The following is a 26,977-nucleotide window of genomic DNA, read 5'->3' as shown; positions in this document are numbered from 1 at the left end:
ACTATCCTTTTTTAATATTTATAAAATACAGTTTTCTGGGATTTTAGATAATATGCTGAATTCTTTTCAGTCATTATAGGAAACAGGATAAAAACATTAAGCTGTTGTTGCTAAATATGAACAGGGTTCACTACTTCTTTCAAAAAGGTGGAGAGGGAAAACTGCAGACTGATGAACTTTATCCAAATACCACGTTAGTGGAACAGGCACAGAATTGCTTGGGTGAGTTTTCGCTTTTGACACTTCAAACTTCTGTCTCTGTTTTTTTACTCATCCTTCATGTTCTGTGCTCCTCCTGCCTTTGCTTCCCTGGGCATTCCTGTCTTCAGTGTTTGTCAGTGCTGGGGTCATTCAGTGATCTGTCTGAAAACAAGAGGTGTTTTTGTTGTGGTTTCTTGTTGTTGTTTGCGTGGTTCCCTTTCAGCCAGATGCTTTCAGTGTTGATCCTTGGCAGGACCACGTGTTGGGTAAGGGTGAGACTTCCCTTTCGTTGTTGGTGTAGCTTTAAATTAGCTTGAATCATTAGGCTGCTTTCTGTGAGAAACAGCATCAGAGTAAAGATCCTGAAGTCTTTGACTCGGTCATAAAAAGAAAGCTACAGCAGCTTTACAATATTCCCTTTTGTCCAGGCTGTCTGCCTCTTCTCCTTGGAGATTACCACTCCTGCAGTTTGCCAAAAGGGCTGTGTGCCTGCATCTCATCTTTCTGTGTATCACAGTCTTGTGGATTCATGCACACCGAGCTTCCTTGGATTTTCAGCTCTGCACTGAATTGTGGCTGGGAGCAGCTGGGGCATGTGTGTGTGCTCCCTTCTGCCAGCTCTGAGTGGGGCAGGAACCTCCTGCAAAAGGGGAGGGAGGAGACCTGAGAGCCGTGATGCTGTGAATTGCCTCAGTGAGATTTGTCTGAACTTGTCGGAGTTTCTTCTTATAGCTTACAAACTGATTTATTTTCTGCATGGCAAAAGTCTCACAGCTGTCTGCTGCGTTAACTATCCAGAGAAATGGACAAATGATGAAATGAAAACTGACACAATTATTTCAATTAGTCAAGACCAGAGAAGGCTTTGGAGAATTTCAGAGGAACCTCCCAGAGCTGGGTAGAGAAGCACACGGGTTGTAAATGGAAATCATCTGTTGATAAATGCACAGTGTTTTTATTGAAAAGAGCAATTGCTATGCTCATGCAAACTGCTGAGTGAATTAACTGTGTGGTCACTGGAAACAGGCCAAGATATTGCTGCAAGGAATTGATTGGAAAAGGCTTGTTCCATAGCATTATTTATCTGAGAAGCAGGCATAATATTAGAGTGTGTATGGAATGAAATAAAAAGTAATTTTTATTGCCTTAAAGCCAACAAGTCAGTGGAATACATCCTCAGTAAAAGTGTACCTCATTATGCAAAATCAGGTGAAGCAGAGCAGAAATATAGATAGTCCTGTAGCTGCAGTATAAATGATTAAGGTTGTAAAATGATTTCCATATGAAGCAATCCTCAAAAAGTAGGGACAAATTGAGTAATCTTTTACTCATTTTGGTAGTTGCTTCTTAAAGGAGTGCTCCAGTTGATTTAAATCTAACTACTTAGCAGTGTTCACAAAATCTCATTTGTCAAAGCCTTGTGGTTATTTAAGATATTATCATCTGTCATCATCCTTTCACCTCCCTCATTTTCCTCTCCCCCCTCGCTGTTGCTGTCACAGCTTTTGCTGGTTGTTCGTGTGGATTTGAGCAGATTCTCTGCTCTTTCCTCTCTGCAGACTTGGAGAGGACAGGCACCCCTGGCAGAGGGGCAAGGGGAAGGCTGGCAGGGTTCATGTTGAAACTGCAGGGAGCTAAAGATTTTATTTAGCTGTGCTGCATCTGCAAGATTTTGACGGCTCTGGGATTTGAAAAGGTTTAACTTACTTAAGGTTTTGACAATAATTCTTGATATTCCAGTTGGGCAAAGAATATTTGACAGGATTTTTAAAAATTGTTTTAAAGAGCAATCTGTTCCTCAGTCTTCAGCAGAAATCTCTTAGAACTTAATAGGAAGTTCATAACTTGACTGAATAGAAAACTGAAATATATGATGGTAAAGTTCACAGCAGGATTCTTGAACAATTTGTAATGATTTGAAATTATTTGGAGGAACAGATCTCCAGTGTGGGCTCAGAAGTCCTGGGGGTTTTTGGGGTGGTGGTACTGGTGTTGGTTTTGGAAACCAAACTATAACACTAAATTGTTCAACAGTAATTATTTCCTGAGCTGTGCAGTTCTTGTTTTACATATTTTGGTTTTGTATAACCGGTGAGATCAAGAGTATTAGTTATTCTTTACGAGATCTCCCCCAGGTGTTACTGCATCTTGTAATTGCATAAAAAGAACAAAAGAACATAAAATTGATGGATTTTTTTCCCAGATTCTTTTACTGTAAATATCAAAGTATTGGGCATCTGAATCACACTGTATACATCATGTACTCTAAGGAGTATTCTCTTATGTCATATAACCCATGCTGTGTCTGGAAGGGCAAAAGCAAAATTTGCTTCAGTGTTGCTGGTGGGTGATGCTAAAAACGTCTGCACTGGCTGACCCTGATACCCAGTGAGGTTTGGTAGGCACACAGAGGATCCTCATGCCAGGCTGGGAAAAGCTGTAGTACAGGATTACAGGAGGGCCTGTCTCAGATGTTCTCTCTTGATTTATAAGCTGAAGAAAGGGGTCAAGCACCACATAAAATTGCTATTCCTTTATTTTATAAAAATCTCTTTCAAGTATGAAATGTGTATCTTGCATGCATGTCCTCTTTCATAATTACTGGAGTCAGGAACCTAAAAATTGATGGAAATTGCTAGCTGAAGAATGCATGCTTGTAAGACATTGGTTTCCTTTTAAAAAGTAAAAAATCACTGCTATTATGCTATTATGCTTCAGATTTTTCTTCAGTGTCATTGAGAGAAGTTGTTTTGGTTGAAAAGCTGTTGTCTACTCCTCCATTTCTTATCAGTGGACACTTTCTCTGAAGATAGAATCTGAGTCTTGTAGCATCAGTATATAAAATCAGAATGATTAATAGCTCAATTACTTAACATTAATTTTAGTAGTTCTTGCCTTCAAGCAAATGCACACAGCCTGTGTCACGTGCTGCTCAGTATGTAAATAAATCAGTTGTTTTGGGAGCACTTCTGTGCCTTTAGAAAGTGTGATGGGGTATTTGCTCTCTGTGTTACACATAGGTCTGAATTTATAAAAAGGCTCCTCTGCTGCTCTAAGACTTAGGAAGAATCACATTTTGTTGTTCTCTGCCATTTACAGCAGAGATTCTTCTGTTTTCTCTTCTTTAGTGGGTGTTCAGATCTTGAGAGCTCTGAATTTCTAACACTCAGAACACTCTGGGCTTCCTCCTATATGTGAAATACAGTTAAAATCTGAACCAAATACTTCAAAAGGAAGAAGGCATTTTCCTCATTGAAGTCATATGCTTTAAGCTAATCTGGTAATGCCTGGGGGACCTTTGGAATGTTTGTGATTGCCAGGACTTATGTATTGAGTGAGAAACTTGGGTTCACACCTTGTGTTTTGAGAAAGTGGAATGTGTATCACAGGGGCCTGTAATAGATTGGGCCAGTGCTTGGACTCAGTAGTACAGACCATAGGGTCTCCTGACAAGCAAAACTGAAGATCCATGGTGTCAAATTGGAAAGAATTTTGGTGGTAGATAATGAAGATTGTACTGATCCAGGAGTTTGATTTTTGGTTTTCTGTGCTAGGTCATGGGAAGGTTGAACAGTTCTGCTCCTCCTAGACAGATGCAGTTTGCTCTGGTTGTTACATTCTTTTCAAGATTGAAATTGGAGTATTTTTGAAAACCACCAGCATTCCTTAAAAATACCTATTTCAAAGGCAACCACCAATATTCCAGTGTAATGTGAAGTGATCCTTAATGGCTTTTACTGGAATTTACTGACTTCTAGAGCAGGACAGTCAACTTTAAATGTAGAGCAATAGTCCACAAATCTGATCAAGGAACTGTATTTCAGGATGAGAATAATATCCATTTCTGTACTTGGAAAACTTCTGCAAGTGTTTTATGATGTGGTTGGAGTTCATAAGTAGAACTGCCAGGACTGATGCATCACTACATTGGAAATGCAAAAGAATTTGCATCTTGAAACTGTGGAAAGCTTTTCCTTCATGTGGCTTGGGAGAGGGCAGGAGACAAGACCCAAAGTCCTGTCTGTGTCACTTTTTTATCAGTTAGACTCTAATATCTGATTCATCCTTCCCTCAGAAGCCTCTTCACTTGCTTTAAGGAGCCCTTTTTGTTTATCAGATTGGCAGGAGTCCTGTCTGACCTCTCTGATCTGTCAGTCATCTGTTAGGACACTTCTGAAACCTAAAGGTTATCTTTGATGGTTGAGCTCATGATACAGCTTAGAATGACACTAAGAGAAATCATGCAATTGCAAGCTTACATAAAGCTCCTCTAAAAAACTGTTTCTTTCTTATTCATTTTACTAATTTTAGTTTTATTGTGTGTGCCTGGGATAATAGTTTAGTTCATAGCTTTGCCTATATTATTATCTTTATAGTCCCCTCCCATTTGTCACTGGGATATAAAAATTGATTTCTTGAACCCATTGATGTATTCTATTAAGTATTTTTTGATGAGCCACATTGATAAATGCATTTTAAAAACAGTGTGTTTTTTATTATGGGGCTGGGAACCAGACTCGAAATTTAATTATCTCTTAGTCTTACTTTATTGATACATAAGCTTGTGGCACTGAGAAGAGTAAGAGACAGCTAGAAACCATGACACCAGAGAGGCAGGAAAGGGGGGCAGCAGTGTTCACTTTGAAAATTTTCTTTCAACCCAGTATTAGACTGGAAGAAAAAAAGAAAATAATACTTGTGTGAGTATATTGTGATGCTGGAAAGGCCAAAGCTTTCACTCTGCTTCAGGGTGATGAGTTGTAAGGGTTCCTTGCAAGTGCCTATCCGTGAGTAGTTCTTATATTTAATCCTATACTGATGAATTCAGCTCTCTTGGAGAGAGCTGGAGATGGCAGTGACTGCTAGTTTTACAATTTTGAGAGTTTCTTTTTCACCTTGAGCAAGTAGTAAGTGGAGTAAGATAAGAAAAAAAGGAAAAAAAGAAAGAATCTTGAATTTGATAAACCTTACAGGAAGTGTATTGTGCGCCTAGGAGTGTGCCTGATGTTTCTCTGTGGGTTTTGATAGAGGTTTTTCTTCCCCCAGACATCTCTTTGGATAAGTATTAAGGATCTTAAAATCAGGTCTGGGGAGGCCAGTGTCATGAGCAGGTTGGCTGGTTGGACTTTGTAAGCTTCACTTCTTCGAGCCCTTCTCTGCAGTTTTAGTGACAAAAAGGACTGAGCTTACCCTGGGATTTTAAGAGCACATATTTCTAATAGAACTTGGCAGTTCAAGGGCTAGAGAAGCATTTTAATCTTTTGTGCCCACCCAGTCTCTATACAAATGTAAATATGTCTGTCTTTAACAATTTGCCAAGAAATGTGGTTTTAATTTGTTAGCAGCAATCCCACTCCCTGCAGCTCTTTCAGAGTCGAGTTGCAAGTCTGGCGGTGCTTTGACGTTTTTCTCTGTCATGGTGTCATTGTTTATATGATGTCTGCTTCTGCTGTCCTCCCTTTTATGCCTGGAATATTTTTCTTTAATTATTTCACTGCCTAAAAGGAATCTGGGATTACTAGACAGGATGAGAGCAGATTAGCTTTTTTTCTTTCTTTAACAAGTCCTGAAGTTCCCATAGGAAATTAAATAGTATTCCCAAAACAGACAGTGTGTTTTATTTTTTTTTTAATTAACTAAAATTATTAAGTCTAATAAAGAAAATAAAGGAAGTATCACCAATAATGGCTGTGTGTCTTAGTAGTATATGGAGTGCCCACTGTTGTTATTTATGACTCTCTCTGCCTTCTATTGTGGACTTATTCCAGCCTTAGGGAGTTTACATCACTACTAATAGCAAAAGGCTCTCTGGTTCCCACAGAGTCTTTCAAAGCCTGACTCATATGCCTTATGTTAATTGTTCAGCTCTCAAAATACAGCACTTACAGGGTGTGGTTCCGAGGGGAAAATCTACTGTACTTAGAGGGCATGTTCAGAAGTGTTTCACATATAAATCATTTCGATTTTTACTTTTTTTGATGCCTTAACCCTTTCTGTCACTGCTTTGTGCGATAAGCTATTTGAAAGCTAAACAAAAGGTTGATGACAATGCAGTGAGGGAATTTGTTAGTCCTGCAACTTGGGGCCATTAGCTCCAGCCTGACTGAACTCACAAGTGCCATGACTTCATCATCTTTGTGTCTCTGCAGGGTCTGCTCCTCACAGCCTGGTGGGACCATCCCAGTCCTGCAGAGTCTGGAGTTAAATGCAAGTTAGAACTGGGGTTTATTCCCTACCTACAATGGAGTGTACATGGGGACAGGACCTATCCCCAGTCCTCCCTGCAGTTTGTACCAAGGGCTCCTTTCCATGCATTGCTTACCACGGTGACAAGAGTTGCCTTAGTGGGCTGCTGCTCCTGGCCTGGTCAGCACGTTGGAGATTTAACAGATTTAACCTTACCCGTTTCCACCCATCAGGAACTCAGATGGGCTCAGCCCTCTGGCCAAGTATGAGTGCTCTACAGCTGCTTTGATGCAGGGTGATTGTGCAAGACCCTTCAGCCTCCAAGTTGTGACTGTTACTGGAAATCAAAATAGTTTCTACAGACTTTGCAGTCTCTGCCTTCTCTTAAAATTAGCAGAATGCTCGAGTGTCTTAATAGTATTTCTGTCTTTAATAGCTTGCAAAGTATGAAAATATATTTAGTCAAATTAGGGGAATCTACCTCCAACAAGAATAGAAGCAGCAATTAATCCCTCAGATTAAACTAGTTAAGCTTGATTTCTGAGGTTGGGATCACATTGCCTGTATGCTCCATGTGCTTTCTGCCTGCTGTAAGCACACTCATTGCACCATGAGTGGACAGAACTTCATGCATCACTCAATGCACACATTTGTGTAATTTGTGTTTCTGAAAGGAAGGCTCAGAAGAGCTGTAGTTTTTTTAAGTGCCAAAATGGCTTTACTTCTTTGCCTGACTACGCTCCTTCTGCTTGCAAAATAGGAAGCTGTTTTCACTGGCTATTTCTTCTGGGAAGAGCATGGAGGTCCCCTCACCTTCTCCTTTAAAACAGAAATAAAAATGGGCAGGGCTTACTCTCCCTGAAGTGACAGGTTTCCGAGGGGTGTTCCAGGCAGGGGTCATGTGCAGGTTTTGGCCTTGTGCCTCTGCTGGCTTTCTCTGTGTCCCTTAGTGCTTCCACACCACCTGGTTCCAGTGCCCTCATTCACCAAGGACTGGGCTAAAGCAGCACTCCCTGTGTTTGGGGAGCCCCCGTCAAAGGCTGCAGCACGGAGGCTGAGGGAGAAAAGTGCTCTCAAAGACAAGGAGTATGCACAAAGCCTCTTCTTTTCTTGCCTTCACCACTTCTTTTTCCTCTCCTCTGTAGCCTTGGAGATAATACTTTCTTGGAGTATGCAGTAGTTAATGGTGAAATCAGCAAAAGGCCCTTCTCTGATTGAGATTGTTTCATTGGGAAAGGAAGTTCTCACAGCTTGAAGAAAAAGAGCATTTTCCTTCCCTCACACTCGCCTCAACCTCATATTATATAAAAGGATGGTGCTGCTGTTAGCTGAGACCAGAAAGAATTCCCCTGTTGTCCTGTAGTAGCCAACTTCTACAAGCTAGGAGTGTTTAAATGTTAGAATTAAAAGTTTTAACCCTTGCCTTGTTCAATGAGCGAATAGCACTGTGTATGTTTTTTTTGTAAGTGTGGAAAATCATGGGAATTCCTCTGAGAGTAAGTGTATAGACCACTGCGCCAGTCAGTCTCTTCAGAAAAAAAACTGACAAGCATGCTCCTGTCTACAAGAGAGATTCCTGGCATTTGTCACAGTTTGAGCCACAAAGATGTCAAATATTTGCCAACAGTTTCCTCAGAATGGTTTGGAAAGCTACATCCTTTACATTGCAGTCTTGTTTGTTTGCGGTGTATTTTAGCATACGAAATATGTTCCTCGGGAGTCAAGGGGAGGGAACTGACTAGACTCCTAAATATTAAAAGATTTAAAATAATTGTTTCTCTTAGACTGCTCAGATCAAAATAATAAAGAACAGCTGTAAATCTTAGTATTAGAAATGGAGCTTTCTGTTGAATAATCATAACTTGATGTGTCATGTTTTAAACCTGTATTTTCTTTTGGAGCAGAAAGAAGAACTTTCCAATGGGACGTCTGAATATTTTACTGAATCTGCTGAGAACAAGAAGCCTAAAATTAGTCTGAGTGAACAAATAAAGCGAGACATCTTGAGGAAAATGTATGCCACTATTCTTTCTAAGCTTTTGAATTTATAATTGGTAAAATTTGTTTTGGTAGAATCTAGCTTATGTAATAAAATTTTAAATAATATAGACTACTTTAAAAAGGATTGCTTTAAATTACTGAATGATTACTACTGTAGTGTGGATAAGCACATAAAATGATGTTGTTTTTTACAGCATGGAGAAAGCTATTACAACCCACATAGATATCACACATAGCACTAGGCAGAGTCAAAACAGGCTGTTTTTCCTTGAATGAAGCTCTGAGCCAAAATAAATATATGATGCTTGAATCGGGTGAGAAACACTTCACAAATATATTTTTTTTTGTTCCTTTTGAGACTCTGGATCAATAGTCACAATTAGAGAGTATCCCTAGTGGAGTGGATGGGGAGGGTGAGCTGATCAGCTGAACTTGTCACTGCTCCATGTGGTACCAGGACTCCATCCCAACTCGTGCTAGCTGCCAGCAGCCCCAAATCACCTGTGAAATCAGGGATTTGCTGTGAACCCTGGCAACTTTTCTTTTTCTTTTCACTGTTGTCCCATCTGTGTTGTCTTTAGAAATGAGATTAGCTCTGGAGCCATGCCAGTTCTACCTGTTTTGGATGAGCCTTCCTTGAGAAGAGTTAGATGTGCTGTCCTGGGAACTGCTCAGCAAAAAGTGGTCTCAGCTTGGAGCCATCTCTAGTAGCCTGTTTAGACTCAAAATGCAGCTTCAGAACTTGGGCATAAAGTTCATGTTATGGACTGTGTGAAATCCAGATCCATAGGTAACACACTGCTGAGGAGTGTTTATGTACTGACACTCCATCAGGTCCCTTGTGATCCCATTTTCCTGTGTAATTCCTTTTAGAATATCATCTACTTGCATTACCTAAGTCCTTGCCAGATGAATGGGCTTGATACTAGATGAGTAGTGGTTAACTTTAAAGCAATGCTTTGAAATGTCCTGGGAAAAATTCCAGAGGAACATTCTAAAATAGAGATTAGGAGCTCTCACACAGAGACACACTCACTGCCTCTCCCTGCCTGCCCCCTCTGTCCTGTAGATATGCATTATGCATGTGGATGTATGGGAATGGTTTGCAATCGTTTAGGCACTTAGGAAATGCTATTTTATCTAGCCAGTTCAGAAAGGAATTCAATATACTTCTGCTCTGTTGACCTTTAACATCTGTAATGAATCCAGTTCTGCCTCTTGGAAAAGAGTGTGAACTCACTCCTTCATGGCGTAGTCATTAATAAATTGGGTTCTTCCTTAGTGCAGTGGAAAATCAGATGGATAACGCTTGATATTATCCACACTAGACAAACATTGCTTCTTGTCAAGATGAAATACAGGGATTTTTTCCATGTTCAGAAAGAGGGTGGCCCAAGTGGCGTTTCAGAGTTGGAAAAACAGTAAATGGAGTCAGTAAAGGTTCTTTTTTTAAATTTAAAAAACAAAATTCCTTTTTATTGCAGTGTAAAGAGGACAAAACCAAGGAGAAGTAGTGCAAGCAAACCTCAAATCAGCAAGGACTCCACGAAAGTGTCTCTAGGCTCAGCACACTCACAGACAGAGAACAGAAAGAACGACTGTCAGACCTCTCTCAGTGCTCGGCCTGATGTGAAACGGAGGAGTCCAGGCCTGCTGAAGGACTGCACAAACACAGCTGAGAGCAGCTTGGAGCTTCCTGTATCAGAGCAGAGAAATGATGTTCATCAGAGACAGCCAGATGATGTTCACAGCCAGCAAAAACCTCACTCTCTGCAGTGGTTGGAGGCAAGTGTTGGAAGTGAGAACCCTCCTTGCAGCTCTGAGTCAGCGCTGCCGGCTCCAAAACAAAGTCAGAGAGTGACCAAAACACAGGCTCAGCTAAAGACCTGTGCTTCAGAGGAAAAGCTGAAGCATTTCACAAAAGTGTCCTCTGAAGGGACTCCTTTAACTTCTATCAATACAGAAATGAGCAAGTGTGATGATAATTGTTTGGAGGAGAAGACACCCGTGAATTCTAGACTGTTTGCAAAGCAAGACATGATAAAGACTGTGGTTGACAAGAAATCATTGACTTTGAGAAAAAAACCCTCCTGGTCTCTTTCTGTGAGCAACAGTGCAGTGCAGACAAGCCAAAGTGAGCCAAGCACAGCCACAGAAGAACTGCCTGCAGTGCTAACATCATGTCTAGAACTGCACCCCATACCTTCAGAGAAGGTGTCCCAAAAAAGAAAAAAAGAAGTGGAAAATGGTCTTGGGAAGTTAAAACTGCGAAGGCTTAAGAAGTCAAAATCTGAAATACTGCCTTGACATCCTGGGTGGCCAGCCAGAGTTGTGCATAAGCAAAGAGTAGGAAGCAATTCAAAATGATGGAAAATAATAAAAATACAAAATCAAAATTGGAGAACACATTTTAAGAAAATTTAGTTAACGAAGGATCTTAGTCATTTGGGACTGTAATAAAGGTAATCCTTTTAAGTCTTTAGGAATTAGTCATTATTATTGCACAAGTCAGCATCATATTTATGGAAATAAAAATCTCATATAAAATGATATCTACTAAGCAATATTTTAGATTTATACATATTCAGTGCTATTAAAAAAGTCGTATCAGCTGATGACAGCAAAAATTAAAACTCCTCGTGTGATCTGTTAGCAGCTGCAGTTATTTGGTATCTTGCTTGTTTCTGAGCATGTAGTTAATTTCAGTAAAATTTGACCCTTTCTCTATATCAGAAAATTCATGGTTTACTCACATGATCTGTACAACAATAAAGCAAATTAAGTTTATTTCAGATAAATCTTTAACCAGGATTAATAGCTGATGATTTGAGGCCCACTTTTTCAGAGAAGTTTCAAATTAACTATAGTTTGTGCTTGTGTAGTTTTGATATGAATATGTAATTCTAGCCCATATTGTGGATACAAGTTATCATGCATTCAGTCTTGGGGACAAATGAAGGTTGTTTTTATATATTTAGATTTATATATTAACACCTGGATGTGCAAACATCTTTCTTGGGTGAAGTTCATATATAAACATGTATGCATATTTTCATTGATATGTGTTTCAAAATCAGGCCTTGCTTGTGTGCAAGTGCAACACACTGGTTTTCACGTGGTACTGATACCAGAGTTGAATCTTATTTTAAGATAAATTTTAATTTCACAGTGCTTGTTCATACGGCTTCTTAAATTTAAATGCTAATGGGCTAAGGAAATGTACCTCTTTTATTTCATGCTTATCTTTTTTAAATGTGTAAAATAAATTTATAAGCTGTTTTCTTTCATCTTTCTTAAGATCAGTGAGACCACAGACACTGAGCAGTGCCCTGACAGCCAGGAGGGCCAGCTGGGCAAGGAGGGGATTTTCCTGCTCTGCTCTGACCTGGGCCAGCCTCTTCTCAAGGGCTGGGGACAGTTTTGGGCACTAGAATTAAAAACAGATGTAAAGGTATTAGAGAACATCCAGAGGAGTGCATGAGGATGGTGAAGGGCCTGGAAGGGAAGCTGTGTGAGGAGTGGCTGAGGTCACTTGGTCTGTTCAGCCTGGAGGAGACTGAGGGGAGACCTCACTGCAGCTACACCTTGCTCGTGAGTAGAACAGGAGGGGCAGACACTGATCTCTTCTCCCTGGGAGCCAGTGATGGGATCTGAGGGTCAGGGCAGGGTGAGGTTGGATATCAGGAAGAGGTTTTTTCACCCAGAACATGGCTGGGCACTGAACAGGCTCCCTGGGTAAATGATCACTGCACCAAGCCTGGCAGAAGCATTTGAAAAAGAATGCATTTGAACATCCAATGCATCAAGAAGCATTTGAACAACACTCCCACACACTGAGGGAGATGGTTGGGTGTCCTGTGCATGGCCAGCAGCTGGACTTTGATGATCCTTGTGAGTCCCTTCCAGCTCAGCATACTCTGTGCTCTATGATTTTATATGAAGTAATTTAGAAAAATCTCAGTGACATTTACTTACGACTCTTACTTAGATCTCCTCATTGAGGTTAAGGAGATGATTCACATCTAGGAGCATTAGAGTTGGTGGTGTAACCCAGGTCCTGATGAGAGCTAGCAGCTCTGCAGCTGGCAAGACACTGCTGATTGTACAGCTTCCTGCTGGAAATGATTTCTGCTCTTGCTGCAAATGAAGAGAGTCTGCATGTGTCTGGAGGACATGTTCTCTTTTTTCTTTCAGCTGTTTGGGTGATGTTTCTCAGTGCTTTGCAGTCAGGTTGCAAATCCTCACCCAGCTCCAGGTTCTGCTAAAAGGTCTTTCCCAGTACCAGCAAAACCAAGGCTGCAAAGAACCTGGTTTGGAGGAAGAAGAGCCTGAGGTATGTTCACTGTTGTCTTTTTTTGTGCACTGGAGATACTGGGCCAGGAAGGGAGTAAAAAGCACCTTTTTGATGGTATATTTAATTAAGCATTTATCAGAAGAATTTGATAGTTTATATTAAAGTCTTAGCATACATATATCAAATATCAGAAACCAGAGGTCAACCACATACAGTTTTTTATCATCTCATACTGTTATTATGTGTGTATATATATCTATAAGCCTTATATTTACAATTTAGTTTTAATCTTAACTGAATAGCACACCTGCCTGCACCCTCTCAAATGAAGGCCATATATTTAGAGGGGGCTTAGGTAGATTAAACCTGTTGTCTGCTTAGCTAAGAACACTTGATTTTTCCTTAGGATATTTTGTTACATTACTTAAAATGGTGTTTTCATCTCTTCCCTGATGCCCGGGAACATCTCTCTTTCAAAGCAGTGGTCGTGTAACAGTGAGAGATGTAAGGTGATTGAGGGTGTTAGAGGCTGGAGAGTCACAACAAAGGCAGGTAGGCTTTCTCACAAGTCCACAGTGGCATCATTTCTTTTGTCCTTACTGTCTTGAAAAGTTCTAGGCTCTTTGGAGCTGTGTATTTTTGAGCTTCGTTACTATCAAAAGTGGTGTCTCGGATCCTCTCAGAAATGCAGCTATTTAGGGAAAAGGCTTTGAATTCACAGTGATTTCTGGATTTTAAATGGTGTTGCTGCTCATGTGCTTTCTTTTGTCTGTGCAGCAGGACTTTTATACCAGCTTCTCTTCTGCAAACCTGGTGATGCTTTGGGGGTCCTGGGACACAGAGGCTGTGTCCTTGTCTCTCTCCTTTCTCTACTTCAAGCCCAGGGTCATCTTCACAGACTTTGCTTTTTTCTTTATCACCCATCCACCTGCACCCAGAGGACTGGCAGAAGTGTGGTCTGACATGCTCTTGAACCACAAACCTGATTTCCTAAATCAGGTTTAGGGGAAAGAAAGGGAACTGAAAACTGAGCTGGACCAAAATTAGCAGTTTGCAAGTCTTGGCTATTACCAGTTTGCTTCTGAGCAGCATTAGAATAACTCTCTGTTAGAGTAATGAATATCTAAGGCTCTGTTCTCTTCTGAAACTGCCATTGAAGCACAGAAACAATATCTTTGGTTCATTTTTTATCCTAAACCAGCCAGCTTTGGTGGGTTATTGTTTTGAATGAATCATCTGGTTCATTTGGTCTGTGCTATTTGCTGATAATGAAACAGTTGTTTCCTAGTGAAACACTTTCTAATGTGTGCAGATGATAGTTTCCATTATTCTTTACATCAAAGCAGTTAAAAATATTTGTTTAGTGCACTTTTATGGTTAAACACATATCAAAAGCTAGACCAGCCTTTTACATAATCATTTATAAAGAGGAAGCAGCTCATGTGAAATCTCCCTTGCCCAGTGTTGGTTGGTAGGAAGGTTTTAAATATCCCAAGATCTTGTGGGTACTAAGCTTTGTGCTGGATCTGATGCTACCTGCCAGGTGAGCACCTATACCTCTCTTCCCACAGAAGGTTTTGACCAAGTGAGGTGTTATGTAGCTTCTGAAGGCATTTCTTTGGTCAGTGTGAACTTCCTCCCCTCTCACTGCTCAGCATGTGGATTGCATTGGATGAGTTTTAACTGGCATTTTAGATCATCTCATTGGCTTTTGACTGGAAAATGGCTCCTTCCTAAAGAAAAAAAAAAAGGAAGAAATGCTTTTCTGTTTGCAATTGGAATAGGAAAGATATGAAATACAGACTCTCCCAGATTGCATAGTTATCTCCTTGGTTTTATCAGTACCCAGGGAAAGGTTCTGTATTCAAACAGGCTGCAGCAAACAGAGGCAATAACACTGAGCCTTTTTGCCAGCAGTGGGAAATGTGGGTTGGCCTCAGAAATTAGCTTTAATAAAAGGCACTCCTCACTTCTTTACTTTGTGCTTTTTTCTCCTTTAATAAACATTAACTCGCTTCCAGTAACCCGGGTGAAGATGTGGGCTGAGGGAACCGCTGTGCACGGAGCCTTTCATCACAGGGATATCAAAGCACTCGGCAGCTGAACCTGGAGGGAGCTGGAAGTGCTTATTCTGACAGCTGGGGCAGCACTGAGGGAAGCACTGCTTCCAAGGTAAAGCAAACTGGTTAAGGAGCAGCAAATTCTTTCATCAACTCACACAAGTCCTTCTGTCCACCTGTTCCCTCAGATAATTAAAATCGAGCTTGGTAGTGCATGACCTTGTCCTTTCCATGGTGGCAATAAGGTGACATTTTTTAGGTAGGGACTTCTTGTTTGTTTGGTGTTGCCTTATGCTGAGAAATCCTAAAAGTTGTGTAAGTGATGGAGTGTCACAAGGCATTTCAGCTGTAACCTGGAATGTGTTCAGGAAATTAGCCACAACTGTCCTACCTTCTTTACTATCCACTTCAATTATTCCAGAGCTGGGAATCTGTTGCTGTGAGAGCTGACTGTGCACCTTTTGTAAAGGAGAATTTTAGTGATTTGCTCTCATTCTGTTCAAGCTAAATCTTTTAGTACAGCAGTAGGAATTGGTACTCTAGCTCCATAACTGCCTTACTTGCTGGCACAATAATTATCTTTTTTAGTTATGCATCAGATCTTTAAAGAAAAGTATCTTGAGCTCTAATTCTAGAGCTGGGCATGCCCCTTTTTAATATTAATATGATCTCATAGTGCTAGAATGAAAGGAATAGAGATTTATTTCTCCACCCTGTAGGGAAACTGGTTGAAACAATTTGCACATCACAGAAGGCGCTCGCTGGCAGATCTGGGCTGGGACTCCAGTCTGACGCCGTCTGATCCCGCATGGCTCTGCTGCTGCTGCCCCAGTGCCAGGGAAGAGCTTGCACCCCACTCTTCCTCCTCAGTCCCAGCAACTGGAGTTAATCCTTGCACAGCTTTTTTACTGGGGTTTCCCTCTACTGGGAGAAATCACTGACCTTTGCAAGCAAACTCAGTGTACACTGGCAAACAGTAACCATGATGGCCATTGCTGTCAATGCTGAAAAAAAGAGGAAGCAAAAAGATTCTTAAATATAGTCAAATATTCTTGCTTCCCTTAGAAGAGGAGGGGGAGGTTATGCAATCACTTCCATCTTATAGGGAGGAAAAGGCTGAATTTGGTACTTCCCTTGTCAGAACTTCTCATCTTTGCAGGCACTCCTAAAAACCATGAAGGATCTGCCTTGTGACTCCACAGATGGCAGAGCAGCACCCTGGACGTGGGATAGCTGGGAGGCAGGGCTGGATTCAGCCCGAGGGCTGGCAGATAAGGAGCAGAAGCAGGCAGTCTTCAAGGAGCAGCAGGGAGCATAACCTTGTACATTTTAGCTTGGCAGGGAGCTGATTCATAACATTAACTCTTACTGTGCAGGTGTCAGCTGCTGTGAGAACTGGAGGTGTGTCTGTGCAAGGGAAAATGGTTTCACCAGGACATGGCTGGAGATGCAGTCACACGTTTGGACCCCAACCTGGTTCAGGTTCCCCTGGCCTGAGGGGCTTCAGATCCCAGCACTCTAAGCTGCCCTTGGCTCCTGTCAGCAATGCAGATGGAGCTGTTCCCAAGGCTGGCATTCCCAGTGACATGAATATGTTGGTGTGAAGGCTGATGTAACCTGCACCATCAGCACCTTTCCCAGGTACCTCTACGTAAGATGGGCCCTTTCCATGCGGAGGTGCAGAGCTTTGATGTGGCTGTGTTCAGCTCAGGCTGAACCAAACCCAGATTCGGCAGGTTCAATTAGCTGTAGGTAGAGCAAAGCTCAGAGTGCTAATATTTTATTTCATATTTCATTTAATTTATTTCTCATATGCTTAAATGGCAGCTCAGGAAGCACGCATTTTTCAATTCTTAGATAAAGAAGGATCCAATGAATAAACTAGCAGTGGGAAACTTCTCCTGACTAAACAGAATGTATCTTCCCTGAGTAACAAAAGCATGAACTGGCAAAGTCTGATTTCCACAGAAATAAATGTGCTTTGATATTCTAAGGGGGAAGCCCTAAACTTCACGTTTCTATTTATTTTCATGGCAACGGAAACCACTTCATAGACCAACCCCCAGCCTGGTGGTGGATCTGGGCTTTGGGGGACTGTTCTTGGGTTACAGTCACCAGTGTAAGTTTTGGAGTTACCACTAAGATAGGAGGAGTAATCAAAAATACCATTATGGCAACTGCATAGAATTTTCTGACTGCCCCCTGTACAAATTGTATGATTCTAAATTTCTAACACCATGAGATAGTTACAAAGTGAGGAAAATCCATGGGGAAATGTGGAAAAGCAGGGTGTGTATGGAGGAGCTCTGCAGTAGCAAAACCTCTGCATAGAGCACAGGAAAAGCTGGAAGTAAATAAATGAACCCTGAGCTCAAGGTTTTGACACATTTTGAAGCTTGAGGAACCCAGGTTTTGCTTTCACTGAGTTTCAGAGACCTGAACAGTTTTGTCACTACATGTACAAGCAGTTAAATGGTGAAGTCTCTAAATAGAAGTGGCCTCACTAGGTTTTGAAGAAGCCTGACAACTCTATGTTCTCAGAAATATCAAATGCCCTATTTTAATTATTTTTTGCTTAATAGAATGCAGACTCTTACAAATTCCTACAAATTCAGGTATGTGAGCCCTTTGGAAGAGGTGGTTGGTTTCTGTATCCTTGAGTTTGAGACCCATGTGAACAGCAGACAGCAGGAAGATGGTTAATTCAACATTAAAAGTACAGGAAAGCAGTCAGGGAATAGCCCAGCTTTGCCCTTTGCAGGCAGGTGGAAGATTCTGTTATCTTTAAGTAGCTTTTTTGGGCATGACGTGTTTGCTTTATTGCAGACTTAGATGTCAGGGAACAAAGGGAAATAAATACTCATGGGATTTGTTTGATGAGGAATTATTGAAGTGGTCAGCTGAAGCTAATCTTGTTGACTTCCCCTTCAGGAGGCAGTAAACTAAACAGGCTCCAGTGCTTGCCCTGTGTGAGTGTGAAGAGTAAAAGCAGCAGCCAGCCAGAGTAGCCATGATGGAAATCTTCTAAAGGGAGTTGAAAATAAAAAATAACACTAATTAGATTTTATAAATTTTTTTTTGACAGCTGTAAAAAAAAAGTACAGAAGAAAGTATTTCTCACTCTCAGGTTTTGTTAGCGTTCAGTGTATTCATATCGCAGCACTCTGTATATAAAATACCTGTTTATTTACTACAAACAAATACAGATGCAAAGGCCTAACTTTGCAGCAGGTTGGTTTAACTATTTTTCAATGAACTTGTTACACAGTTATTTGTTCCTTCAGCTTTGCAGTAGCCCCTTAGCAGAACAATTTTGCAGCTTCATCAGAACGTGGTAAAACCAGAGCAGACCCTGAGCCAGCCAGCCCCTGCACAAAGGTGGGAGGGGCAGCATTAGTTCAGCATTCAAAGCCACGGTGTTGAATAGTTTCAGAGTTTATTTTATGCTTTACAAAGCGCTTTTTGCCCATTAGAAATCAGCATCATCTATGGATCCCTTCCCATCCAGGTCAGCACTTTGGATCTTGCCTAGCTACTTAGATTTGGTTCCTATCTGGGGGCAGCTCATTGGCCCGTGCAGGGTAAACTCGTTGCACAAGTGCAGCCACACCACCCTCTCTCAGAACACCGAGGGACATTGGCCAAGAGGCAGTGAGAACAAGGGACACGCTGCTTTCAAACCTCCTCAGCCCCATTGGGAGCCAGAGGGGAACATGTAATCATCTAACAAAAAACTGGCTCCACCAAAGGCAGGGGCAGGTCCTGGAAACCTCCAGCAGCACCTGCCCCTGCTTTTGCACAACTGACTGGCCGGGAGCACCTCCAAGCTCAATAATCTCCACGCTCTTTTATGTTTTCATACAAAAAATTTAATAAATATTACTTTTCAAGATTTATTGCCAGGAACAACACATCAAAGATGCATTTTCATATAACACTAATATCACAATACAAGGTATCTTCATGATCTCAATGGTTAACCACTGAGATGACTATGTTTATAAGCCTTTTGATCTTAAACATTGTAATAGCACTTTGATTTCCTCACTTGTTAAGGCGGGCAGTGTAATCTATGGCAAACCTACACAGTGATCTTACTGGACATTCTACTGTTCAAGTATTCAACAACTAGCTTATTAGAATACTCCCTAAATGCAGTAGATTACAAAAAAAGTCAAATCTACAAGTGGTTCAGTATTACATATTCATGGTGAGAAAAAAAATAATTAGAATTTACAAAATAAGATTGCTGTGTTTCCAACTTCACACGCTAATTTGATATTTTTAATTACATGCAACCACTCACATTTCATCTACATAAAGTAATAGCTCAGTTTTGTTCCCTTAAACTGCTTCTTAGCAGATTATCTGCCTGTCACTCGGTTTTCAAGTCTAAAGCAGCAAAAAAAATTTTCTAGTCTAATTCTCTAAACTGCCTCAGTCAGTACTTACAAATAGTCTTAAAGTGATACTATGGAAGGTGTTTCAAACATTTGACATTGTACAAAAACCAGCATCAAGGCATGAAAGCCCATCCTATTAAAAATAAACTATTTTAGAACACCTTAGTTTTGGCATATAGGCAACATGTAACAAGAAAATAAATTCAAAATAGAGAAGCCACGAGCTTACAATGCTATCAAAAACCTTCAACTCTAAACACATACATATAAATAAAAAGGAATGATATTTTAAGGCTCTTGATTATTAAGTTAATAAATCAAATATACACAGTGATTAATAAAAAAAGAATTATTTACATATCTATACAAACTTCTATTTTTGACACATTTTCCTCTTTAAATTCTTCATTTACCAGCAACTGCTGACAAGTTCCCCCCACCCACCCCCAACAAAAATACAATAAAAAAATAAATAATAAACTTATTTTTGATAGTTGCTGTGGTTCCGAGCTGCAAAGGCACTTTCAAATACAGAACTAGTTGTACGTCACCATAAAACCAATATACAAAAAACTCAAATTCAATAAATATAAATAAAATGTATTATTCTAAAGAAACTGTATAAATCGGAACATCTGGCAGAAAAAAAAAAATGAACACTAAGGAAGAGTAATAAGGCTATGTAATACCTTATGGAACGTTTCCGTGATGGATCAGCTGCAGCTGAATTTACATGAGGGCACTTTTGACTAGTTTTGCATAGATGTGAAATGCAGCACTTGGTATTCCAGCCAACCACAGCAACTATCATTGCCAGTGTAAGCCAGCTTGTCCAAACTTAAATTAACACAGGGATTCTAAGTAAATAATAGCCTTAGACTCAAATATTACACAACAGTTTAAGAACTACAAGCTCTTGAGTGCCTTTATAATGATACTCAAAGGCCCTGCATGGCAGCACCCCACCGTCTGCTATACGATGTACTCCATCCGATTTAGGCTTTGTGCACTTTCCAAGTCTCTGTTGTCCTGTTTATTTGTCCAGTTTGGGTGTTTTGTAGGGGTGCTGTTGGGGGGCTTTTCATCTCTGTCTACCAAAGTGTAAGCTGGCTGCTTGGCAAATCGGGCCTTCTGCTGGTGCTTGTCCATGTCGTCCTCCTCCACCTCGGAGTTGTGTGTCCTTATTTTGGCGATTTTAGAGTTTTTGTTTTCGTAGTCTTTAATGGGGACAGTATTTGCTCCATGTTTCTCAATGGGGTTTTTGATCTGGTTCAGCTGCTCCCTTACGTTGTTGGTGGTGTTGTCGTCAGAGGCCGTGTGGGTGTGGCTGCTCTGCTTCCGGCGCTTTCGGATGCACCAGTAAAACACGGTGACCAGGCAACAGATCCAGGCTACTGTTAGGACCGAGCTCAGCAAGGGCACCAGGAAATCTGCAAGAGGCAGGAGAGAGTTAGTCCTGCTGCAAAGCACAGGGGACACTTTGAGATGTCTCAGAGAAAACAAATCTCAGTTCTTATGCCTTGTTACTTCCCTTATTTCTCCACGAGAGGAGCATGGAAGGGTAGCAGCCCTATTGCCAGTCTAGGCCACTGGTTCAGCCAACTTTTGCGAAGTTTTTAGGGTTTATAGAAATAAAATGACCTTGGGTACAAAGCCTCCCACTTGCTCCTGATGAACAGGGACTTGCTAAAAGTCTGCCAGGTGAGAGAAGGAGGTGTTGCACGCGTTGTTGAACACCTTGGAAGGGGTGTTGCAGCCAGGGCGAGGTACAGGAGCTGGGGGCCAAGCAGGTGCTCACCTGTTTTGTTCTTGGTCGGCCGCCGCTGCACCCTGACTTCGGCGACAGCAGCAATGAGCGTGTTGTTCCCATCGCGCTTACTGACGAGGTCGATGATCTTATCTGTGATGTCTTTGATGGGGTTTTCATCTTCCCCAATGTCTTCTGCAGACTGCAGGAGGAGGCACACAGTTAACACCAAGCACCACATCAGATGCACTGCTATTTATAAACCTTCACAGGCAGTGAAGGCTCTTGCTTCTTTTAATATAGAACAAGAGAGAAACAAAGCAAAATGGCCTGCTTTGGGCAGAAACTAATGACTCAGAATTCTTGACCTCATCCTTAAAAAAAAAAACAAAAACCCCCCAAGAGCAAGAGTGTAACAGAGAAATGTTTTACTCCCCCCTATTACAGTTGCCCCCAGATGGCAGCTTTCAGGTATGCACATGTAACCAGAATTCCTTTCCTGTTCCTAAAGGGAATCAGGATGGAAACTAAACCACAAGAAGTGCTGACAAAGCCAGGAATTAAGATTTTTATGAAATCCACATGTTGCATACATATCCAAGCAATTAACTAGTAAGACATTTAAAAATATTCCAGGAATACTTACAATAGCAACATGGATTTCATTATTTGCCAAGTGGGAAGGCTCACAGGTAATATAGATGGAATATTCAACAGAAACATTCTTCAGAATATTCAGATTCCTCAATTCACTGCAAACATGCTCTGTGGTAAGGCCCTGGAGGATACAAAAAATGATGTTGGCTTTCTTAAATACATATGCACATGAACACACAGATACAAGATTTGTTTGTGATTTATTTTGTTTTTGCCCTGAAGTAAGGGTTGTGAAGGGCAAAGGAGGTGGAATTCCTTCCAACCTAGCTTTTTTTCTTCTCTAGTCACAAAAGCATTTAGGCTGCAAGACTGTATTAATCCTTCTCTGCTTTTTGTTTTCTTTGATAATGAGGCAGCGTCAGCTTTTGCTGCACTTTTCCGTATGGAAAACATCATTCCGTGCTATGGGAATGAGTCTATGGGTGCCACAACCCAGCGAGCTGCTGTTGCTTACCGGGGCCATCATTTCTTTGTTGAAGGTGAAGGTGATGTTGGCACAGTTGTCCTGGTAGTAGGAATCTGAGTTGCATTTGGTCCTCACAGGCTGCTGGTTGGAGGGCCAGCATTCCCCCACGGCGGCACACGGGTGGGTGAAGCAGTGGTCATCCCGCACTGGGACACAAGCGTGGCCAGCGGGGCACTCGCTGGGGCCTTTGCCATGCAGGACACAAGGCCGAGGGCCACACCAAACCTAGGAGAGGATGAATACTGGTGAGAATCCACTGGTTAGAGGACAGAAAATGGTGTAAACCAAACCACAGCACAGCTGTACCTTAGAACAGGTGACTTTTCCATTCAGACACTGACAGGTATTGCAGTCGTCATCCCACTTCATCCCATCTGGCATTACTCGAACACTGGTAATGCAAGGCCTTCCTGTAACTGAAGAGAGATTGAACAGAATTATAAGCTAAAAATAGGAAACAAATGCCTTTTCTAAGTTCATCTAAACTTCCCACTAAGTTGCTTCTTCAATAAAGATACTTGCTTTAGCAAACAGCAGATAGTACACCCCAAAACCAATCCCGTACAACCACAGACCCATCAATGTGCAATTATACAGATCTTGCTAAAAGTGCTAGGATCAGCTCTGGCATCTGAAATACCTTCTTGGCATCCTGGACCACTGCGACCCGGGGGGCAAATGCAGCGGTACCCGTTAATTTCATCTACACACGTGGCTCCAAAGGCACAGGGCGAGGACTGGCATTCGTTGATATCTGTGATGGGAAGGAGAGGAAACAGAATAGTTACTCCATAGCATCCTTTTGTTTTGTCAGGAAAAAAGAAAACATAGGATGGAATTACCTACTGGAGCTTTATATTCATTTTCTAGTGTCTACTGGGACATAGATTCCTGCTTGTAGCACCAGTATAACCTCAGAAAAGTCCTTTGACGTTTCTGCTGTGTGGCACTAACAAAGATCAAACCCTGACCCCTGTGGCTACTTGAGCTTTCCAGGGCAAGGACACATTCCTTCCTACACAGACACACTTCCTCTCCTCTGATGTGCTCCAGTTTTGTCCCCCACTAGATTCTTCTACTGATGTCAATGTTAAGCCCTTCCCAGCTCCATTGCTGCTGTGAGACTTCTGTTCCATGGCTGTCATTAAAAAAAGTGTCCTCCTACCTGTAATTATTATTAAATTACAGGGAAGTGCATACATCACCTCAGGGCTTGGAGGTGGATTATTAATTGACAAGGTTTTTGGCTGGCACACTTTCATCTCAAGCAGAAGCCTGGGCCACACAAACACAAGGGAAGACTGTCCCAAAAGGCATTTTGCCCACTCAACTGAACCAAGAGGTTTCAGCTCCAGCTGAATGACTTTAAATCTCTTTCATTTTCAGCGTGATTCCTGCCTTCTCCAAATCTGCCACCGATCCACGTATGGACAGAGATGACACAAGACATCTATCACTCATCTGATCTACCACTTAACTCAATTAAGATGATTGTCTTGCAACAAGATTCAAGCGAGACAAAAGCTGAGGCAGAGAGCCATGGAAACACTCACTGATCCTGCAGTCGGGCCCGGCGAAGCCTGGAGCACACTCACAGCGGTACCAGTTCTCTCCATCCACGCAAGTGCCACTGTTGTAACTGTGGAGAAAAGGCATTGGCACAGACATTAAAAACTGCTACACATCAAAGGAACCCAGAAGTCTAAAACAACAAAAAAAAGCAAAGGATAAACATAGCAAACTTACCAAGGATGAGGACTGCAGTCGTTTGTGTCTGCAAAGCAAAGACAGACAGCATTAAACACGCAGACTTTGGCTAAGACAGCTCTACTGGCAGTAAAGAATGATCAAACTTCCCCTAATGCCCAAGTTATACTTAGCTCAACTTTTATAAAAATATGCTGAAATTCTCTACTAAATTGATTCCAGCCTTGTACCACAAAATTTGTTAACTACATTGTGGAACACATGTACAGAGGAAGAGATTCTTGTAAAGAATCTAACAGGGGGGAAAAAATGGAAGCAGACAGAGCTGCTCGTAGAAAAAGAATGCAGGAGAAAACAAGACAACATCTGTCTCCACTTAGCTCATTTGCAACTTTCTCATGCCCAGGTCAAGGCTCTATCACATAAAGTCATGAAAAACAAAGATTCAGGTGATGCTAAAGCCTACATCAAACAAGCTTTCCCTTCTGGTTTCAATCTCGACTCCAAGGGCGACAGGATGAGCTCATGTTCTCATCATGCAACACTCTGGAAGAGTTCAAGCAGAGCTGACTTACTCTGGGTACACGTGGGTCCTTCCCAGCCCTCCTTGCAGACACAAGTGAAGGAGTCCCCACTGACCACACAGGTACCACCGTTGTGGCAGGGGTTTGGCAGGCAGCTGCTGTTCCTCGCTGTAACACAAACAACATTTGCCGCTCAGTTGTTAGAAAGCTGTCAAGTCTGAGCCAAGAGGAACAGCTGAGGTCAGAGCTGCAGCCCTGCATCTGCTTCCTGGCGATTATGCAGGGTATTTACCTATGTTACAAGTGGCTCCTTCCCATCCCGCAGGACACATGCACTTGAAAGTGTCCCCCTCGTCATAGCACGTCCCCCCGTTGTTGCACGTCGCCTCATCACACTGGCTGTCACCTGTGGAAAAAACAAACTATCCTTAATGCTGGTGCTCTCTTAAGCCAACAAGTTCAAGCAGCCTATCAGAGCACGTCTGTTATGCTTTGGAAATGCTGAACTTACGGGAGTGGCAAGTTTTTCCTTTCCACCCGTTTTTACATTCACAGAAGAAGTCATTGACCAAGTCTCGGCAAGTTCCTCCATTGTGGCAAGGGTTTTTACTGCAGTCATTAATATCTGGATATGTTAAGGAGAGAAAACAGGCTCAGTGGTGTTTACAGAACTGACAAACACAATGCTTGAAAGGAGCATAACCCATAACCCATCGCCTGTGTTTCAACTGTGGATTAAATGCTTAAGTCAGTATTTGGAAGCTTTAAGCACTGTCACATACATGAAGACTGTTTCACCACATTCCTCCAGTTTGTTTTCATTTTGTTTGTAATCTCGTCATCAGTAAAAAAGCAGTGAAAAGGCCTATTACATAAACTACCTGTTAGTCAGGGGAAGGGAGCAGAGCACTCCCCTTCTGTTCCTGAGATTGACAAAATGCAAGTATGATATGCAGACAGGCCATAAAGTGGCATCTCTTAAAGCAAAGGGTTTCTTCCTGGAACTTATCCAAAGAACAGAGCAAGAAACTCAACAGTGAGAGAGCCAGGTTCTAGTCCCAGTCCAACTTTGTAACTTGGGCTTAGTTCCAATACAAAAGATTGGGAGTTGGTGGGAGGACCTGGTCCTCCATGGCCTTTGAAGCAGAGTTTATTGATGTAGGTCACTGTCATCTTAAAGACAGTGCCAGCCACTCCTTTCAATGTTTTCCCAAGACATCTTTCTGTGTGCTGCAAGATGGAGAACTTACTTGTTTCACAGTATGTTCCTTCCCATCCATCACTACAAATACATTTGTAGGAGTTGATGCCATCGATGCAAGTGCCACCATTTTTACAGGGGTTGCTTTCACAGTCATTGATATCTGCAGCAGTTGGGAAGAAAGAAGAGGATTTAAAAAAGAGCGGAAAAAAAAGTCAAACTGGAAGTACAGCTACTAGGAGTCATTATCTAATTGCAGACTGTTTGATGCTACTTCTAATTTCTAATAATACCCTTTGGAAAGGAAAGGTTATAAGCAAGATGAGACACGGGTGAAAAACTACACAAGGGTGATGAACCTGTCGCTACTAAAAACAGAAAAACATTTCAGGACTCCTTAAGATCCACGTTAAACCCCACTATTAACTCCCTCAGACCTTGTATACATAAGGTTTTTAAAAACATACAATTCAAGGCCAGAGGGTTCATTGCTGTGAACTTTCCCCAAGGCCTAGCAAATTCCACTCTGCCTCACCCAAGAGGGATATGAAAACTTACAGCAGTTCCAAGGTTCACTGAGTTACAATGAAGAAACCTTAAAGGGGTCTGGGAGGGAAGGATGAAATCTTTTTCCACTAAGACTGGAGGACAGTAGAATACATTCTCTTTTTTGCTCTTACTCTCATGACAGTAGGTGCCAGTGAATCCTTTGTTGCATTCACAGGTGAATTTTCCACCCGCTTGGCTCTTGCACTTCCCATGAGGACCACAAACATTGGAAGAGATGTAGCGAACCCCTTCGGGTGTGCTGTTGGAAGCCACTGCCACGGTGCAGCTGTCAATTACTGCAGAAAAGCAGAGACCAGCATGAGAATTACCCATTACCTGATTCCTTAAGAGCAACTTCCAGCCATGGATGTTTAGAAGACACTTATGCCATTGAATAATTTAGGCTAGAAAAGACCTTTAAAATCATTGACTGAAACCATAAATATATGGCTGCAAATACATTTGGAGTCAATAAATAAATAAAATAACATTGGACTCTGCCAGCTGTGCATAATATAATCACAGCATCTTATCTGATGATTGCTGGAATACATCCATGCCCTGGAATAAATGCATTAGTCTATTTGCTACCTGTGCTTTCTGTCCACATGGACATAATGCTATCTTTCAATAGCTGATACTTACAAGTAACACTCATCTTTTCAAACAGAGAGAGGCCTAAGGCAGAGGGCAAAAATCAACCTCTTTATACCAGAGCTACTCCAGTGACTCCCCTGCTGCCCTGCATTAGGGCTCCAGAGAGGGGAAGGGCAGGAACCATTGCCAGACATTGCAAGGCAACACAAACCTTCACAAGGAGTCGTGCGGCAGTGATCCTTCAGGTGAGAGCAGTTCTTCCCTTCGTAATCCTCAGGGCAGTTACAGAAATAGTCCATGGCAAGATTGAAGCACTGGGCGCCGTTCTGGCACGGATTTGGCTCGCAATAATCTATGTCCAGCTGTAAGTAGTGCACAGAGAGG

At 41.7% G+C, this 26,977-nt stretch overlaps 2 protein-coding genes across 9 annotated transcripts in view; one reads left to right on the top strand and one right to left on the bottom strand.

Moving 5' to 3' along the window:
* Positions 1 to 24,304, top strand: part of SLX4IP (SLX4 interacting protein) — an 84,081-nt gene extending 59,777 nt beyond the window's left edge. For 6 of the 8 annotated variants that reach the window (XM_014895051.2, XM_088162792.1, XM_088162793.1 and 3 more), the window contains 2 exons: positions 8,292 to 8,401; positions 9,873 to 11,675. In XM_014895051.2, the coding sequence (XP_014750537.2) occupies positions 8,292 to 8,401; positions 9,873 to 10,695 (933 nt within the window). In that variant the 3' untranslated portion in view covers positions 10,696 to 11,675. Of the gene's footprint in view, positions 1 to 8,291; positions 8,402 to 9,872; positions 11,676 to 12,582; positions 12,722 to 14,703; positions 14,855 to 23,401 lie in introns of those variants that run through there. The other 2 variants (XR_015802809.1, XR_015802808.1) reach the window with 2 other exon arrangements.
* JAG1 (jagged canonical Notch ligand 1) overlaps positions 17,906 to 26,977 on the bottom strand; it is a 35,550-nt gene continuing 26,478 nt past the window's right edge. The window contains exons 13-26 of the mRNA XM_014895042.2: positions 26,805 to 26,955; positions 26,128 to 26,292; positions 25,497 to 25,610; positions 24,758 to 24,871; positions 24,539 to 24,652; positions 24,298 to 24,414; positions 23,762 to 23,789; positions 23,569 to 23,654; positions 22,656 to 22,769; positions 22,322 to 22,431; positions 22,004 to 22,240; positions 21,539 to 21,670; positions 20,944 to 21,094; positions 17,906 to 20,575 (exon numbers count right to left, since the gene is read on the bottom strand). Of these exons, the coding sequence (XP_014750528.2) occupies positions 20,118 to 20,575; positions 20,944 to 21,094; positions 21,539 to 21,670; positions 22,004 to 22,240; positions 22,322 to 22,431; positions 22,656 to 22,769; positions 23,569 to 23,654; positions 23,762 to 23,789; positions 24,298 to 24,414; positions 24,539 to 24,652; positions 24,758 to 24,871; positions 25,497 to 25,610; positions 26,128 to 26,292; positions 26,805 to 26,955 (2,091 nt within the window). The 3' untranslated portion in view covers positions 17,906 to 20,117. The remainder of the gene's footprint in view (positions 20,576 to 20,943; positions 21,095 to 21,538; positions 21,671 to 22,003; positions 22,241 to 22,321; positions 22,432 to 22,655; positions 22,770 to 23,568; positions 23,655 to 23,761; positions 23,790 to 24,297; positions 24,415 to 24,538; positions 24,653 to 24,757; positions 24,872 to 25,496; positions 25,611 to 26,127; positions 26,293 to 26,804; positions 26,956 to 26,977) is intronic.

Source organism: Sturnus vulgaris, chromosome 3 (genome assembly GCF_052056855.1).
Source record: "Sturnus vulgaris isolate bStuVul1 chromosome 3, bStuVul1.hap1, whole genome shotgun sequence".
Taxonomy (NCBI): domain Eukaryota; kingdom Metazoa; phylum Chordata; class Aves; order Passeriformes; family Sturnidae; genus Sturnus; species Sturnus vulgaris.
Note: the sequence above shows the minus strand (reverse complement) of the source record. Positions and strands in the feature narration are given on the sequence as shown.